Below are 17,676 nucleotides of genomic sequence, written 5' to 3'. Positions count from 1 at the left end.
CAACGGAAGTGTAAATTGAAAGTGTATTGAACATTAAAACAGCTCAATATAACAGTGAAAATTATACTCCGGATTACACCTTAGGCTGGAAAACATTTGCAGAAGATGGAGTGTGTTAGTAGAGGTGGAAGTACTGCCTGTTGGTGCAGATTACCATGCAGGGAGAGGAATGAATCATGTTACACACTCCTTCCATGTAACTGAAAATATCCAGTGATCACAGACAGCTTTGCCTATGGAATCTTACACCACTTTTTTATTCCTGCTGCTGATTTTTACATATGTATTTGGATATATGGAAGAATCAATGTCCACAAAGACAAGACTTCTTATTGGTCTACCAATGCCCAATTTCTTCTATTGGTATAGAAGTGAATAGAAACTCTCCAAAAAGAGGTCTAAGACACACTACCAGTTCCAGAGAACTTTACATAAACTCCTGGGAGGGAAGGTTTTTCCTGGGTAGAGAAACAGAAAGCCCTAATAGGTGTTGTCATGTATTAGTGTCAGAACTGTCCTTAAAGTTTAGCCTATGTCCTCTCTGCACCTCTACCAAGCTGGGGCAGCAGTCCTATCTTACCCCATACAGGTAGTTAAAAGGTCAAGAGGTGACCAAAGTGAAATACTTAAAGGATGAGTTATATCTGCATCATCAGTTCATATAAACCACTCACAGACCTTTAAAATTGCAAATCTTGCTTGCTCATGTCATTAATAAATCTATACATTAAGACTTGAAGCCATGAAATAACTCAAGTGCCCAGTGAACTTCAGCTTTGTACTTGTAGTTGGAATTTACTTAGGATTAGCTTTACGATTTATATGGATGCTAGATTGTATTACATAATTCTGTTAACCGTCTGAGCCACACTTTGCTGTATGCTGACTTATATGTGACAGCTAGATTTAATGACATTTTTCATCCAAAAAAATTAGAATCCCCATGTCTCAACAGCAACAGGCATATTTTCAGCCTCAGCTTATATTTAAAGTCATCCACTCACTTACCAACTCTCTCAGTAATTAGTATTACTTCTTACAAGATTTCCTCCAAGGAAAAGAAAATCAACAGCACTATTAGAGTAACTGTCACAAGACACACTTTTGCATTTAATATTAGATTTTTAATAGACAAGAGATTATTCATTTGCTGTCTCTTTTGCAACAGAGAGCAAACTGTTTTTGTCCCACTGGAATTGCTATTTTGAGCCTTGGGGCTACTAAAGGTTTAAGGACTACAGTGCTAAGCACCACAAACACAGAGCAAGCATGATGATGATGATGAATCCTTACGGTTCTTAAGGGAAATCATTCCTCCTGAAGTTTAAAATGATATTCATCATACTGGATAACACCAGGGTAAAAATAAAGACGTTAAATATGCATAAGGTTAGCCAGACTGTTGGAAATGTCCTTTAGCTACTTCAACACCACACAGGAAGAAGGGCATCTCCTCTACAAGGGAGGTGGCAGAAATACCCATAAAATACCTGCATATCACTCAGGGAGAAAGAGAAAAGAGAGAACCAGAAACCAGTGTACTTGTGAGTGATCTGCCCTCCCTGTCCCTGACTTCTGTTTACAAATTACTTGGGCTTAGGTTGTTTCCCTGCAATTATTTTACACCCAGTTCTGGATGCCAAGAATTCTCAATGAAAGGGGATTAAGCACCTACCATTATTTATTATTTGTAGATTTTACAGAGGCAGATCATTTAATCTGAGCAATTACCGTATCTTCAGAAGACTCCCTCTAGACAACTCCTGGTATTTTAGCAAAGTCATGCTGATCATTGGTGCTACAGAACCTCATTTTATAGAGGGTGTTATATACCAAAGAAAACAAGCCCATTTACCAGCAGAGAATAAACAAATTTATTTCTTGAGAATTTATTGAAATGCCAAAAATGTAACTCTGCCTTCTCCCATGTAAGCATTATAATACAGTCTCTAGTTACATGAGCACCGGAATTACCAGAATTTTTCCCAGGACTCCTCAGGTTCATTCAATGAACCTCTGCTTTTTGAGCTATCACAATAACTGTTGATGAAGATTTTCTCAAATTCCTAGTTAAGCTCATCAACAAGGGAATACTGCGTATTTGTTATACATTCAATTTTGGTATCATTAGGGAATTTCATATATTCAATACTTTTTGTATCCTTGCTTTACATTATTACTTCTGTATATAAAATAAAAATCAATAAAGTTAATTCAAAATACAAAGGGGATAAAACCCTCCTGCTTTCAGATGAGCTAGAACAGGAAATTAAATTCATCCCTCCTTACAAGCATGCTTCCTGCAGTCAAAATTCCTTCTCTTCAAAGGTCTACCCTGGGGTCACAGCTGAAATGAGTTGGGAGAGGTTATCCTGATGCTAGCACATGTGAAACATGAAACTGGTCCAACTCAAATTAAAAAACACTTCCTCAGGTTGTCTTCTGCTGTGACATTACAGAGGATACAGAATTTCTTCCTAGGGCTTCTGGATATACAGAGGTGGACAGCCAGAAGCAGACAGAAGAGTAGGATAAGGCATCTGTACTGAAGATGGTGGGCAGTCAGTGAACGGGCACTGGCCAGTCAGGTCTTTAGGAGGGCAGTCTGCTGTTACTACAAACTGTAATTATTCACTGGACTTATTTTCCACCTGGGATAGACTGTCACAAAAGCAGAATCAAATGGAATAATGTGCTTGAAAATGACCACAGATTCTAAAACAAATTTGACCTAGTGCAAACCCCTCTCAAATTAACATGACGTCTTTGATCAGTCTCATAGTTTGTATCATTATTCCTACACGTGCAATGAGAGCTGACAGTTGATAACCACAGCTCTCCCTGGGGCATGTAGTGAGCTGGCATAACTGTGACAGTGATCCCAACTCTCTACTTCAAGAATTCAAGTCCTAGAAAATCTGCAGACTCTGGGTTGCCACTGAAAATGGTGGCCCTCTCTCCCCAATCCCTTTTGACCCAATTGGAACATCTAGAAGCTAAGGGTGCAATACGTACCACATCAAAGTGGCTAAGTAACTACAGCTCAATTACTCTTTCAGTTACTTTTAGCTAGGGCAGGAGCAGTAAAGATCAGGAGAAAACAGTCTACATATCCATGTATTCTGGAAACTTGAAGCATTGTCTTGAAGGATATTGTCACCCTGCATTGCTAAAACCATATAAAGCAACAATCAGTTACTGCAGTAAATCCTGCCTCTGACCTAAAACTTTTTGCTGTACTTTTATTCTTTATGCTTGACCACAAAGTAGAATAAAAAAACCTTATACTAGCTCTGATCATGCACCCTTCTAAAGAGGTTATGTCCAACTTTTTTCCCCATTTAGCACAAAAAATCCTACAGGTGATGGAGGGATACCAGGGTGGTATAAAAAGGTACAGGCACTACTGATAAATCTCCTTTACTTTCTTGACTATGCAGTCCTGTTGGGAACTGTTAAGTCATGTCAAGTTACACTTTAGAGGTACTTCAACCTTACCCCTTTCCTTAAGATGATAGGCATGTAGCAACGCTGTAGCTCTGAATATCACCAAGTGCAAGCCGTTAGGAGATGGCAAATGCCATATAACTGTACATTAGTATTTCAAAAGAATAATCCTTGAATGAGGGACATTTTTTTTAACTGCTTCAAAAGACAGCACCAGCAATTCAATGCTAATTGCCACTTTTTCCATTTCCAATAACATTATGCTCACAAACAAAAGAACACAGGAATAGCCTTCCTCTCTGAGGAGAACCCTAAAATACAGCGGAGATTAAAGGAAATCTTCTTTGTAATGACAGCTGAATTGCTCTGTGGAATCTCCTTCATGTAATGTCAGAGATACAGGAACACAGTCCATCTCTAAGATGCCTGAAGACTATCTACGTGCCTTTCAAGTTCTTTCCTGCAATATTTTTGTTTTTAAGTGAATGAGTCTCTTTCAAACAAAAAGGTGAAAAAGTTGGCTAATAATAAATGCCCTTATCTAGTCGTTGTTGGTTAATATTTAATCTTTTTTTTTTTTAATTTATTTTCTTCAAGATGATAACCATAAACCTTTTTTCTAGTATATTAGCATTGAGTAGGATGATTTCAAGAGAGATTCTGCATTTCTTGATAAATAAAATAGTTTTCTTTTTAAAAAATGAAAAAAGTGGGTCAGCATGTAAAAGAATGAAGTACTGAGGCTTGATTCATACAAATTCATTCTGTCTCAGCATCTCAAAGGGTTTTCTCTCAGAGGGCACATTTAAATTTTGAAATGAGAAATTTGTGACTAATTGCTTTCAAACAGTGCAATGTAAACATGGCTTCTGAGATGTTTAGTACTTTCACATCATCACAACATATAAACTCTTAAAAGCCTAGAGGTTTCAAGTCACACAGGAAAGTAAAAGAAAAACCCAAACAGTACACAGTATGAAACCCTAAAGCTAACCAGGATAAATACATTTACAGTTGATCATTACCCATATGCCTAAGAAGTACAAATAGAGTTAAACTCTGCTATTTCCGAGTCAAATTAACATATTCTATCTGCCCACTAATATATATCCTAACATCCTATATCAGAATCAATGATGTTGAGTGAATAGCCAGTTTTTTTAGAGCTGAATCATCATTCTCAGAAAGTAATTTTGGAACCACATAAAAGATATCCCCCTTCTCTCTTCCTTCCCTCTTCCTCTCCTCCAATAATATATCTTTTTTTGCTCAGAATTCACATATCACTTTATCTTTTGAAGAAAAAAAAAATCAAATAATCCCCTGGGTTGCCATAAAAGTACCCAAACATACAGCCTAACCCAACCCTTCACCCATTCTGTCTGTCCAGCTTTTTTAATATCCTTTTTTAATTCAAAAATATATTTTTTAATATAGCCCATCTGAAAGCATGCACGATTTCTACAATCTTTTTCTTGCTTGCTTTCGTTTCACCATGACAAACTGAAGCTCATGTGATTCACACCTGAAGTGATAGGACAAAATACACTGGAAGTTATTTTTGCTTCATTATTTTCTGTAATTCCATTGAGTAGAAAATTTTATTTCAACAATAATATACCTTTAGTTGATAAAGTCACGTGAGCACATGGATAGCAAGGAAAAAAATTAATAGTGATCTAAAACAAGAAACTATTTTTATGAAGCATTTTGATGAACATCAGCAACAGACATAATTAATTATTGTGGCTATTAGGTTGTTACTTTTGTCAAATTTGTTGCTTTTGTGGCTTCAGAAGCATTTTTGGATTACAGCGCTCTTCAGAGTCTACCAATGAATTGGCAGATGCAACAAGTAAGAGAATGAGGCAGTAGCTCACTTCTGTTACAACATGAAAACTAAATGTTAAATAACTACATTTGAAAACGAGAAATATAGGGCGCTAAGAATAACTGTATAAATGTAATAAAAAGAAAGGATTGTGTAGGAAAATCAAAGGCAATGCTGCCATACATTTTCCTGTCCCCTATTATTATCTAATATCGAGTTAATTTCTTGTATTGTAAAAGTGTTTAGAAAAGTAAGCATTGAAATACATTATAATGAAAAAATGAGACACGTAGGAACAAACGAGAGATATAGGCCAGAAAATACTGTCTTTGTCTCTTACCCTGTCAATATTATCACAGACTCATTCACAGTTCAAAATAAAAATAAGTTTCTCTACTAATAGCAGGACCAGCATCTGGTTTCAAGCAGTGTAAACTGTTAAGTCCTTCAATGCTATAGAGCTTTATCCCAAAAGTGCAAGCAGGAGAGAATCAAAGGAAATGCTGCCTTTGTAACATTTCCAACAATAAGCATGGGAAAAGGAAATTGCTGAGCAAAGCTCACCCATGATACAGTTCAAATACATTTGGAGATAAGGCAGTAAATGGTCATACCCAGACACTAAAGGTTTGACTCAGAGATGGCCAAGCTTTGTCTATAATTATTTTGCACTTGCTTGGATCAAAGGCTTTGTTCCTGCCATAAGCACAGAGAATAATGTATCTTCCAATGGAATAACAAATGTTTGTACCCTAAAATCTAAACAGGAAAAAAATATTTTAATAGGATCATGTCACTCATTAGTATCATATCAGAACTTCTTGCTTTAAGTCTCCACAGAAGCTATGGATACAGGAAAGTGCTATCAATCCCATTTTGCAGACAAGGAAAATCAAATAAATCTTTATCTTTAGCCAACTCAATAATTTTCCAAATCCATCCCACCTGACATGCTTCCAGTCCAACTGGAAACACAGGAGAAGACCAGATAGGAATCCAGATCTTACACTGGATTCTTCTCAATCACCACTAGCACAGCAGAGATGCTCAATTCCAGGTAAAATGAGGAACAGTACTAACCCAAGAAAACATTTCCAAAATTCAATACTCCTTCAATCTCATCTTTCTATTCTATTTACCTCATTAACTGAGGAATTAAGAAAAGGAAAGATCTATCAGCTTCCAAAGGAAATAAGCAAAGGACGTTACATATTAGGATGTAGCTCCCTGATTCAATCAGTATTTAAGTGTTTCCCAAGTGACATTTCTGACCACAGGTTAATTCCCATCACACCATTTTCTGTTTGTTTTTTCAGTTGTCTACAGGACAATAGAGGGATGGAAGATAGATGCTTCTCAGAGAACAGAAGTGCTGTACAGTTACTACAAGTAGTAAACCATCTAATAAACTCATGGGTCAGGAGTTAGTGTTACAAAATTATTATTGCCCGAGAATGAAATCAGAAGAATTGGGGAGAACTTCATAATTGCTTTACCATTAATCTGGAACACTGTCACAAGCCCATAATAAGCAAGGCACCGAGAACTTCGAATCATATTTGACAGATGGGCTTAATTAGTTATTCTCATACAGACTCATAATATTTGCTGTTAATATTCATTCTAAAACACCCTGCTGGCTGTGATAATATTTATATGTTAATCCTGTTACGATAAGCTTTCAGTGCCAAAACCTCTCCAAATAAAATGACTGATATATTTCAAACTTGGATAAAGAAATGCTCAGGCATCTTGGTTAATTCTGTCACTTGCACAAGTGCCTCCTCAATCTGTGAAATTACACCTGTCACAGTAAGTTAGCTTTATTAACACTATCTTCTGATCCATGTAAAACTATCAGAAACGCAGAAGTATTGAATCTTTAGTTAATTAACATTACCACCTCTGCATTCAGGCAATCAGATCTCTGATTTTCAAGAGTAATTAAACAATACACAAATAGAGTTTGTCAAATTTCTAAATGAACTACAGAGGCAAACAATTTGGTAAGAGACATCAATATTTAGCTGTTATCCATTGTGTATATTTAGTGACACCAAACATGTCTAGATAAGGGATTGTTTCCTAAGAAATGCTGAGCACACTCTCTGCATATAATGCTTGATCTTCTTAAGCTGAATAGCAAAACAGATATGATTAAATTTAATGAGGAAAACAACATACTGAATAATACATTGCAAATATTTTACATTTGTTTACAAACAATGAGGAAGAATTTCTCAAAAGTGAGAAAACCACAAAATCTCAATTTAGAACTCAGATGGAATAAGTCAAACCAGAAGTTGTTGCGCATATACCCTGTCTTCACCTGATTTTCTTTCCAGTAAAATCTAATATGTATATGAGCTCATATTTCTTTTCATAAACATGAAGTAATACTTATACTCAGCACGTGAAAGTACACAGAATCTACAACCACTGCATGAAAAGTGACATTAATTTATTTTTTTGTGTACAAGGGGTCATTTTGAAGGCTTGCCATTGAATGATGAATAGTGAAGGGAAAGAAGTTTCCAAGCCTCAGTTCACATATGCTGTTGCATTATATTTTCCTGATGACGAACAGAAATCAGGGAAATGCACTGTATGGACCCGACAAGATAAAGTGTGATGGAAAACTCACCTTTGAAATAATCTTTGATTCTGATCCAATGCCCATTTCAGTCAATGAAAATATTCACACTGTCTTCAAATAGCTTTGAACTGGGATTTTAAAGGATCTAACTAACAGGTTGTGCTAGACAGTAGGAAGCTCTGACCTTGGCATATTATACACATTGCTTCTTTGACCAATAAAATTCAGTTAGGTAAGAGACAATGTATGGTTCAGATGAGAAAATTCAGGATACTATAGCAAAGAAATTGTGCAGAATCTGAGTTACAATAAGGACAAAGTGATTTAGGTCATGATTATGAAGGGAAATTCTTCCCTTCCTCCTTTTTTCATATATCCAGATTGCAAGACATGAAACTTCCTAGTTATTAGGCTCAGAGGGTATTCATCTAAAAATTCTAAACCCCATAATAAATCCTCAAAGCCTTTAAGATTTTGTAAAATTTCAGAAGTAGATCACAGCACAGAATTTCCACGTTAAACAGCAAGTTTTCTAACAGCAATGCCAAAAGCAATACATACACAGGCAGTCAGAGCCTTGTAAATATGCACTTGACATAGAGTTCCAGAAACAATGAAAAAGAAGCAGCAAATTCCATTCATATTCACTAAAGCAATCACTTGTGATTAGAAAAGGAACATCCACCTGTCAGGTGAAGGCTGTTTAAGACAGGTCAGTGTCCTACCTAAGTTATTGCACAATGGGAATGGAAAATAGAAAATCTATTCCCTTGTGCAGATTAAAAATTCATATAAAAATCTCACCAACAGAAGTGTGGGTTTGGTAGTAGGAGTATGGTTAGTTTCCTCTAGGAAAACAAACAAACAAAAAACCCCAACACCCAAAAAAACACCAAAAAACCCACCCTCACCACAAACAGCCCTATAATAACCCCCTGCTAGAATGCCTGGCAGCAAATAATTTGAAGAAATTAAACTAGTCACAACCAAATTCTAAGATCTGAAACATGCTCTTCTAATTACTATGTTAAAACCATATTTCCTGCTAGTTTTAACTCCTTTGAGTATTAAGATTAAATAACATTTTGTTCAAAATGCATGTGGTAGAATTAGCAATACACTACCAAATAAAGACAGCCACAGCTTTTCCAAAAGCATTTTCATCATGAACTATAATACAGCTTATTAAAATGATGGCAAAATGCTTTGAAAAGGAAAAACCACCATCAGTTATGAAAAGATAGACTGCTGGAATGACCTACCTGTTTTCGGAGGCAGTAGATTTCCTCTGGCAAACAATAACAGCTGGTGCATATTTCCCAGTATAATCCATGCTCTCTCTGATGTCCCATAAGTATGGGCTGCTGGCTCTTACACTGAAAACGTTCACACCTTTCTTCACCTTTGCCCTAGGAGGAACAAGAGGATATTTCACCAATTAGCTTTATCTGTTACTTACTTCTTCATTACTTTCTCATTACTGTCCCACAGAAAATGCTACCGCTCATTAAAGTTTGATAGCATTACAAGGAAAAGAAATGAGTGAACTAATTAAGAATTCCATATTTTGAAGAAATTGTATCAGGATAGAAATCTTATTGAACTAATGGTAATTACAGCTTTAGTCATAGCTAAATTGCAGAGCAGATATGTTCTGGAGCACGCTCCTCACTCCTGCTCTTCCATTATCCACACTCCAGGAACCACTAAGTGTGTTAAGGTTCTCTTTTGACAGGATGTTATTGTACGGGAGAGGAAAGTATCATTTTTGTCCCCAAAAGAAGTCGGGTTGTTGCTGGGACAATATCTGGATGAGGAGTTGAGAATAGTTGGTAGATCTCATATTACAAGCAAAATCTACCTTTTTTTCCCTCCCTCCTCTCCAGATTACTCAAAGATGACATTTCATACCTTTGCTCCAATTTTTATCATCTGAGTCCACAACATTGATTAGTTTTCTTTTAATACTGTTGGGTTTCACTGTTCTATCAGCTTGGATCCTATAAATACTTACAAATATTATAATTTTTCCAAAAGTTAGTGGTTTCTTGGCAAGTCTGTTTCTATGTATGAGGTTAAACCACAGGAAAAGCTGTATGACAAACTGTTACAGTCATAACAACTGGACTGGCTCCTACTGACAAGTACTTTCTGCTTCTCATGTGTTAGCACAATATTACTGGTTTTGAATAACTGGTGAAGACGAACAATTTCTGTATCTTTTAAAATTTATGTTTTACTTCCTCTTAGCAGGTGTTGTAATCCCTAATTCTCCCTTTCTTTAACTAAATATCTAAATATGTATCTTAAGGCACTACTGAATTAGCCCACAGCTACATAATGTTGGCCAATTTATTGAATTAGGAGTTTCTGGTGGTGTTAACTTTTGGTTTTTGAACGTGTTTGACCACCATGGACTTTTTTGTAAACAGCCTCATACATGAGCTGTCAGGAAATGACAGTTTAATTGTATTTGCTTAAAATCTCATACACAAAATCCATTCAGTGTTATGGTAAGTTCTCAATTCTGGGCAAAAAACCAAAAAGGTATGTGATGTTTTGTATAAACAGCTGCTGCCATGCAGAGATGCTAATATCAGTAAAACAAGCACTATCAGCTCTGCCTCTGCATGAAATTACTTGTGAAATCTTTGAAGGACATCTACACAGATGTTTTCAGAATAAAAAGCCAAAGGATTCCTTCAATTGTCTTGGACAAAAAGGGTTATATCTAATTTCTTCTACCACTAACTCAAGAGCAGTGGCTGTAATTTCCTTAGCACACCTGGAAGAATTAATAACATGAAGGTTGCCAATTTGTGTTCAAGTTCTTCTATGCTAATTTCACAAAATGTTTTTTAAGCAGGTGCAGTTGCTGCTCCTAGACCACAAACGTCCCTCAGGACAAAAGATCAATGGTCAAAGAAGAATGGAAATTAAACTGAATTCCTGGCATCTTAGAGATAAGAGAGGGAGACAGAAAAAGGCCAGACAATCTGGATGAAACGTTTTTCAGCATATGTCTTTAGCTACCCTGGTGACCAGCATCTGCTCCTGCTTTTCTGTTCCACCTCAATAAAGGAAAACTGCTGGTCAACTAACACCACTGATAGAAAAATGACTCCCACTTCACAGGGAAATGAAGGTGGCTCAGATCTTTCCAAGTTAAGCTGGCTATGAACAAGAAACTCATACCCACACTTCTAGCTCTCTAACACAGTTGCTATCTCTCCAGTAGTTGATCGTGGCTGATGAGGAGATGCTGGTGTGGGACTGGGCCACCTAGTTGAGCTGATGTATTTGAAAATGCAACTGTCTCAATGGAGCCAACTCACTGTGCTCAGCTCTAGTGCAGGTCAGTAACGGAATCACTCACAGCCAGAGGCTGCTTGCAAGGGTGCAAGCGAGTGGCTGGTTTCATTTCCCAAAGCCATATCTGCCTGGAGCTTGTTCTGGAAGCTTGGCCCCTCAGGGTTGCTGTGTGGGTGTAACAAACCATTGGTGTAGTTCACAGAACACTTGATCAGTAACCGACTGCTGACCCCACAGTCTGCACATGCCAATGAGTATGTCTAAGACTTCTACCTGTCAGAGAGCCTCGCTGGGACATGCAGGAACACTGATCCTGCCGTGAGACATCTGGAAGTCCTGGACAAAGATATTAAGCCCTTGAATTCTCCTGGACAACATTTCAACAGGAAGCGTACGTGTCCCAGAAACCCAAACAGATATGTTTCTGCTTACGTAAAAGCAATCACTTTCCCATGACTGGAGGTTAAGAGCAATTACTATCATAGAATCATAGATGGTTTGCATTGGAAGGGACCTTCAAGATCATCCAGTGCCAACCCCCCTGCTGTGGCAGGGGCACCTTCCACTAGACCAGGTTGCTCAAAGCTTCATCCAACCTGGCCTTGAACACTTCCAGGGAGGAGCAGCCACAGCTTCTCTGGGCAACCTGGGCCAGTGTCTCACCACCCTCACAGGAAAGAATTTCTTCCTAATATCTAATCTAAACCTGCCTCCTTTCAGCTTAAAGCCATCACTCCTTGTTCTATCACTACTTAAAAACACACAACAGACTATGTTTACTATACAACAACTACATGTTTATATGTCTTGTTAATAAAACTGGTAGGAAATCAAGAAAAAAGGAGTGTCAAGCATGGCATATTCTACCTTGCTCTGCTGGCACACAGGCAATAGCTTTACTGCAATTGAGAAACCTGTGCAGGGTCTCAGTACAGCTAAATGAACACTGAAAACTGAGGAAATTTCTCCTATATTTTTAAAAGCATTTAAAACCCAATTAGAATAAGTGTACAGACACATAACAGATATCATCCTCTTATTTTCTGTCTAGATTCTTTTAAATGGCAGAGTGGTGAAGGAAATGAGAAAAACGGCCACAAAACCAGTAAGACGTGCTGAGTTTATCCTTTACATTTACTTTATCCAATGACCAACTGCCTTCCTGCACGGATCTCTAATGTTTCAAAACAAATGCAGATCCTTGTGTACACTCCTTGGGGTAATTGCAGTCTATGGATCAGGATTTCTTAGAAGAGTTTTTTACAATGTCTAATTTAGTCAGCTATTAAAAGACCCAAACCCCTAATTTTACTGAAAACAATAAGACAACAAGATTGTTATTTTCTACAGAATTAGAGATTAGGAACTGAAGAATCAGTTAACATACTTCTACAATTAGCACAAAAGTGTCAATTCCACAATTCCAGGAAATGTTTTTTCCTCTAGCATGTCTCAGTGCTGTGTTTGCCGCTGTCAGGGAATTAGAAGATTTTACTCAACCAATTTACAACAGCAGTAGCACTTTGCAATTACCAAAGAATGACCTGGATGAAAGAGGGTTAATAATCAGTGAAGGTATGTTATTTGTCAACAGATAAAACTGAAGATACCTGAGGTGAAAACACTATGACTGCTGTCAGGGCTCAATTACTTTCTTGCAAATCTGCTTTACTGAATTGCCTGGCTGTCACAGGGCAAGCTGGGTCTCCAACCCTTCAGCTGCTCTGGAGAGTGCTCATGAGACAGCTTCTTGGGTCAGCCACAGTTCAGCCTCCCAAGATTTCTCAACTGCAATACACAAAAAGGCGCCTGGCAAAGCTTATCCATATATTTGCTCACAGTTAATAGTCTAAGTAGAATAGATTGTATGTTTGCTTAAAACACTGTGGCTGGACAGCAGAAAGTCAAGTTGTTTGAGTATTTTGTGCCCATCACTTTTCACTTTCAGTCAGATTCTACTTTGGAAAAGAGGAGGAAAGAAAAGACTTATTAAACTTTTAAATTATGGTTGGGTTTGGGTTGGTTGGAGATTTTTTTGTTGGTTGGGTTTGGTTTTTGGTTGGTTTGTTGTTTTATTTTCCAAACAAGGAGCCTATCCAACTAAACTCTTTCCTAGGTGTTTCGACAAGGTGTTATTTACCTCTGGATCACTGCTCACAGTGCAGCACATCAGTTACTGAGACTCATAAGTAGCTCACCCCTTGCACCAAATCAATCACAGCAAACAAATCCCTTGGGTGTCCTCAATCCTTGAAAACCCATCAATGCTGACAGGGTACAAATCATGGGAAGGGAGAAAGAAAAAAACATAGCAGGAACACCCAGAATCAATACATCACACCTGAAATACATTTCTTAAGTGCATAGTGATTCCCAGATCTATCTCATGACCCACTAAACATTATGTTTACTTTAGTGATAAAAGATGCTTCAACTCGACCAATTAAAATGCTGGCAGTGTCCTTTCTCATTTATCAAAGTGTCTGTTCTAGCATCTCCCAGTTTTTGCAGTTTACAACCAGTTAGTGCTTAGCTTTCAGCCCATGTCATTACTGCAGGCTGGTAATGGCTGTGAAATTGTTACTTAAGTGTTGTATAAAGTGGAACAGCTGGCTGGTGAAAAATAACAGCATTACAGCACGTGTGCTGCTAAGTGCCATGGTACAATGTCAACAAAGTGTCTGGTTTGAAGCGCCACAGGGAAGGGAAATTTTTTCGAACACAAATTCACCCTCAAGAGGTGCAGGAGATCAAAGAGAAGGAGCATGCAGAAGCCACAGCTATCCTGCCACAGGCAGGACTCCTCTCCCCACGTTTTACTCCTGACAACGTCCCCCATGCAGCATACAAATATCACACATCCCTCCGTTCCAGAACAAAGTGCAAATAAACAGGGAATCTAACCCCTAAACAGCTCTAAATAAAGATGTTTTAGACCCATGACATTGAATCTAGTTTTCGATTACTGTGAGTGCTCAGGGCAAAGAACTGTGGGAACCTTTCATGCTCCTTCTGAGAAGTGAGCTACTTTCAACATCAAAGGAATAAAAAGAAAAGGGAGGCTGTTAACAGAGGTGCTACCACTGGTTAACATCTTGTTACCAGCGGCGACTAGAAGGGAGCAGTTAAACTGTGTGAAGAGGGGTACATTTGTGAGAGCTTCTAGGCACCTAACAGACATTGCAGTGGGCTCTGGATTTGTCTTGTCACCATATCTCCCCAAAGCACTTCAGAAATAACTCAAGGGGGTTTCTATTTCTGTTTATCTTTAGTGCTCTTTCCCACCCAGAGTCTAATCTTAACCCAGCAACAGAGAGAGATCAAAGTGGCGTGTAGCTGTACAGGACGGCACTCTTTACTTTACTGATGTTCCCCACCTTCGGACAGTGACAACAGTCATAGGTGTGGGAGAGGCTTTTCCCCCACCAGTCCATTTGAAACCAAAGACAAACAAAATGGGAGTGGAAAGGGACCTGACCAAAGCTCTTCATGTCATAAGACAAAGAAATCGGGTCCATTTCCACTCACTGGGGAAAGCCTAATGCATTGCCCTAAGAAGCAAAATATTCCCTACAAGAAACCCTGCAAGTATTCATGGTCCTACTCCGTAAATACACAATATATGTCATTGCCAAGGGCCCATCTTTGCTGATGGCTCTGCCACAGGTTGCTCTTCATACAGGCTCTTTCCAAGGGCATCAGCTCTTGATCCAATAACAAATTACATCTGCTGGAGGCAGAAACATCCAGTTTGCATTTCCTGAGGCTCCACTGATATTAGCTTTGAAGAAGGCGAAGAGCTAAAATAGCCATCCTCCAGACTCTTACCATGGGCTGACAGACTTCATCAGACTCTTTCTGAAGACCAGAGTTAAATATCATAGCTTGAGAATCAGGTAGTATGGGACTGGATGCTACCATGGGATCTAAAATCTAGACAGCAATTTTGGCATGACTAAGCTGGGGAACTATTCAAACGACTCCCAGGTGGCTGCCTCTTGCTGGCTCATCAGTAAGAGCAGAACAATCACTGTCTGAAAAGCTAACACTCTGAGTACACTAAATATGGTCATCCTGTGCAGGATCTGAGATCATTCTGATGCTGCACACTGTATAAATGAGACCATTTTGATACCAGAACACTTCAGTCTGACATTTGCATCCTGGTGACTTCTAAAGACTGTCCCAGACACATTTCTTCTATAAAGAGAGCTGATCAAATTAACCACTTCACAGTGCAAGGAGGACTGGTTGGAATTTGTGTTCCCAGCATTTCCACTTCTAATTTTATGTACAACATTATGGTGATGCTAAATTTATACACTTTAAGGCCATACTCTTCTTTAGCCTCTCTGCAGTTTCATTGCTTTTTATGCTGAAGCTAATATAGGACAGAATTTGAGCCTGAAGGAGATTCATCTCTGAACATCATTCAAAAATGTGTCTGTCACTGAGAAAACAGGCAGAACTCAGCCTGGTTTTGTTAGACGAAAGGCTTATTTCCAGTGAGTGGATGAAAACCAAGCATATGAAGGCTTTCTGGATTAGTATCATGAACCCCTGAAGAAATAAAGATCATTAAAAAAAAAAAGTTTTCCCTATCAGGAACAAGCCTTTGTAGTTGAAACTCTTTCAATGGAAGGAATTGTATTTGAGAAGGGCCCATTTAAACAAACTGTTTCAGAACTGACTAAACAAAATTGCAGCTTTCTCAGTGCAACAGGAATGACGTACCACAAAAATTAAGTCATGTAGTAAGACACTTCATACTAACCATCTGAATGGCTGGCTTTTAATTTCATAATCAATTTTGGCATGGCTCATAAAAGGTAGGATTTGGATGCCAGGATTTAATGTACAGAGTTGGCTTCTGTAAGGCTTCTTTTGCTTTGTTTTCCCCATTGAATACTTCATGTACAAACCAGTGTTGTCAGTTGTTTTCAGAGAAGATGCCTCGAAGTTTCTTCAGATTACACTAATAGTTTCACTGATTGAAAATCCACAGCAGAAGAGAATCAGGAGTCCCTGAGATACTGATGAAGTTAGAATAATTTATGGAGAGCGGTCTAGCACAACATAAGCTATTTAAAGCTGTATAATATACCCACAAACTCTTATTAAGGTCTGTGGTTTTCAGCCCTGTGAGACAGAAACCAGTTATCATTATGCATCACCATGAAAGCAGATTAAAATTAAATCAATCTGTTTATCTATGGGTTTGCAATGCAGCTTTTCCAAAGCATAACATGTTCTCCATCTAATTAACATTTCAGGAGGAAAAAGTATTCCACCCAGACACTAAACCACCCTTGTTCAAATGGAGATATTACAAAAACACAGCCCAGGTGGATTTATAACAAAATTTAATTAGTGAAAGGGCATAAAACCTATTTATGCTTCAAAAGCCAAATTGTGCATACTTGGAGTTAAATAAAATAGATCTCTTTGTAATATGTATCTCTTGGACTTGATAAAATTGCCTATTGTGCTTACAGTTTATGTGCATGCACACAGTTGCATATACATGTATACCTGCACGAATCTGATTTTATTCCTGTGGCTTTCAAAAAGAAAATCCTTATTAAAAACATGTTTTGCAAGATGTAAAATGCACAAGTCTCTGGAGAATTAAAAGGAAAGAATGCATACAAATAAATTTAAAGCAGAAACCAATATAGAGTTTGTAGGTCTAACCTCTGCTCACTAAAAAAGCCATGAGAGGGCTCCATCCTCAGTGGGAACCAGAACCGTCGGTGGCCTGCAGAACTGGGTCTTTTTGTTTTAGAAAGACCCTCAGGAAGCAAACCTTAGGAGTTATGTGAGTAATAAGAATAGCACTGTGCCTCCCCAGGGACCCCAGCAGAAGTCATCTTGGAACTCCCATCACGAAGGAAAAGTCAAAAACAGGTTTTTCATAAACTTACGTCTGTGTCAGCCAGCAATCTGGCTGGGGCACCTTTCTGCTAATGTCATCTTGTGGATGGTACATAATGTCAAATAAATGGCAAAGCAGTGAGAAAGAGGAAAACAGCAGCATTGTAACCTCAAGTGGCACTACAGAAATGTATACTACTAGCAGGCAAAATCTCAGTAATACGATAGACAAGACACCACTGTTACAACTGACAATGCTACTGTCAGCGATGTTCTAAGGAGGTATTCCGGTGCTAAGGGACAAGCTGGTACTCCTGCCCACAGCCAGATCTCAATGGGAATTATGAAACAAGCACAGTGAGGTTTAAGAGGAGATGGTGTCTTAAGGTTGATAATGAGAGGTCAAGGTGAGGAGGTAATCCATGATCTTTTTACCCCAAACTACTCAGCAAATGCAGCATTGTAACATAACAATGACTTACTGTCATTTACCTCTTCCAGCTGTATGGCACTTTCTCCTGCAGGAATGGATAATTGGGCAATAATGAGCAACACTACTAAACAAAACAAAATATTTATGTATTCCAGGTTGTGAAGGAAGGTGTTTGTTTACAGA

At 38.2% G+C, this 17,676-nt stretch overlaps 1 protein-coding gene across 1 annotated transcript in view; it reads right to left on the bottom strand.

Moving 5' to 3' along the window:
• Positions 1–17,676, bottom strand: part of LOC104520409 (transmembrane protein 132D) — a gene marked incomplete at its 3' end in the record, with an annotated part of 153,225 nt that overhangs the window by 44,107 nt on the left and 91,442 nt on the right. Inside the window, exon 3 of the mRNA XM_010162095.1 lies at positions 9,137–9,283. Within this exon, the coding sequence (XP_010160397.1) occupies positions 9,137–9,283 (147 nt within the window). The remainder of the gene's footprint in view (positions 1–9,136; positions 9,284–17,676) is intronic.

The sequence above is a fragment of the Antrostomus carolinensis genome, unplaced genomic scaffold, assembly GCF_000700745.2.
Source record: "Antrostomus carolinensis isolate BGI_N321 unplaced genomic scaffold, ASM70074v2 scaffold4482, whole genome shotgun sequence".
In the NCBI taxonomy this organism is placed as follows: Eukaryota; Metazoa; Chordata; class Aves; order Caprimulgiformes; family Caprimulgidae; genus Antrostomus; species Antrostomus carolinensis.
This window is presented reverse-complemented; position numbering and strand designations above follow the sequence as displayed.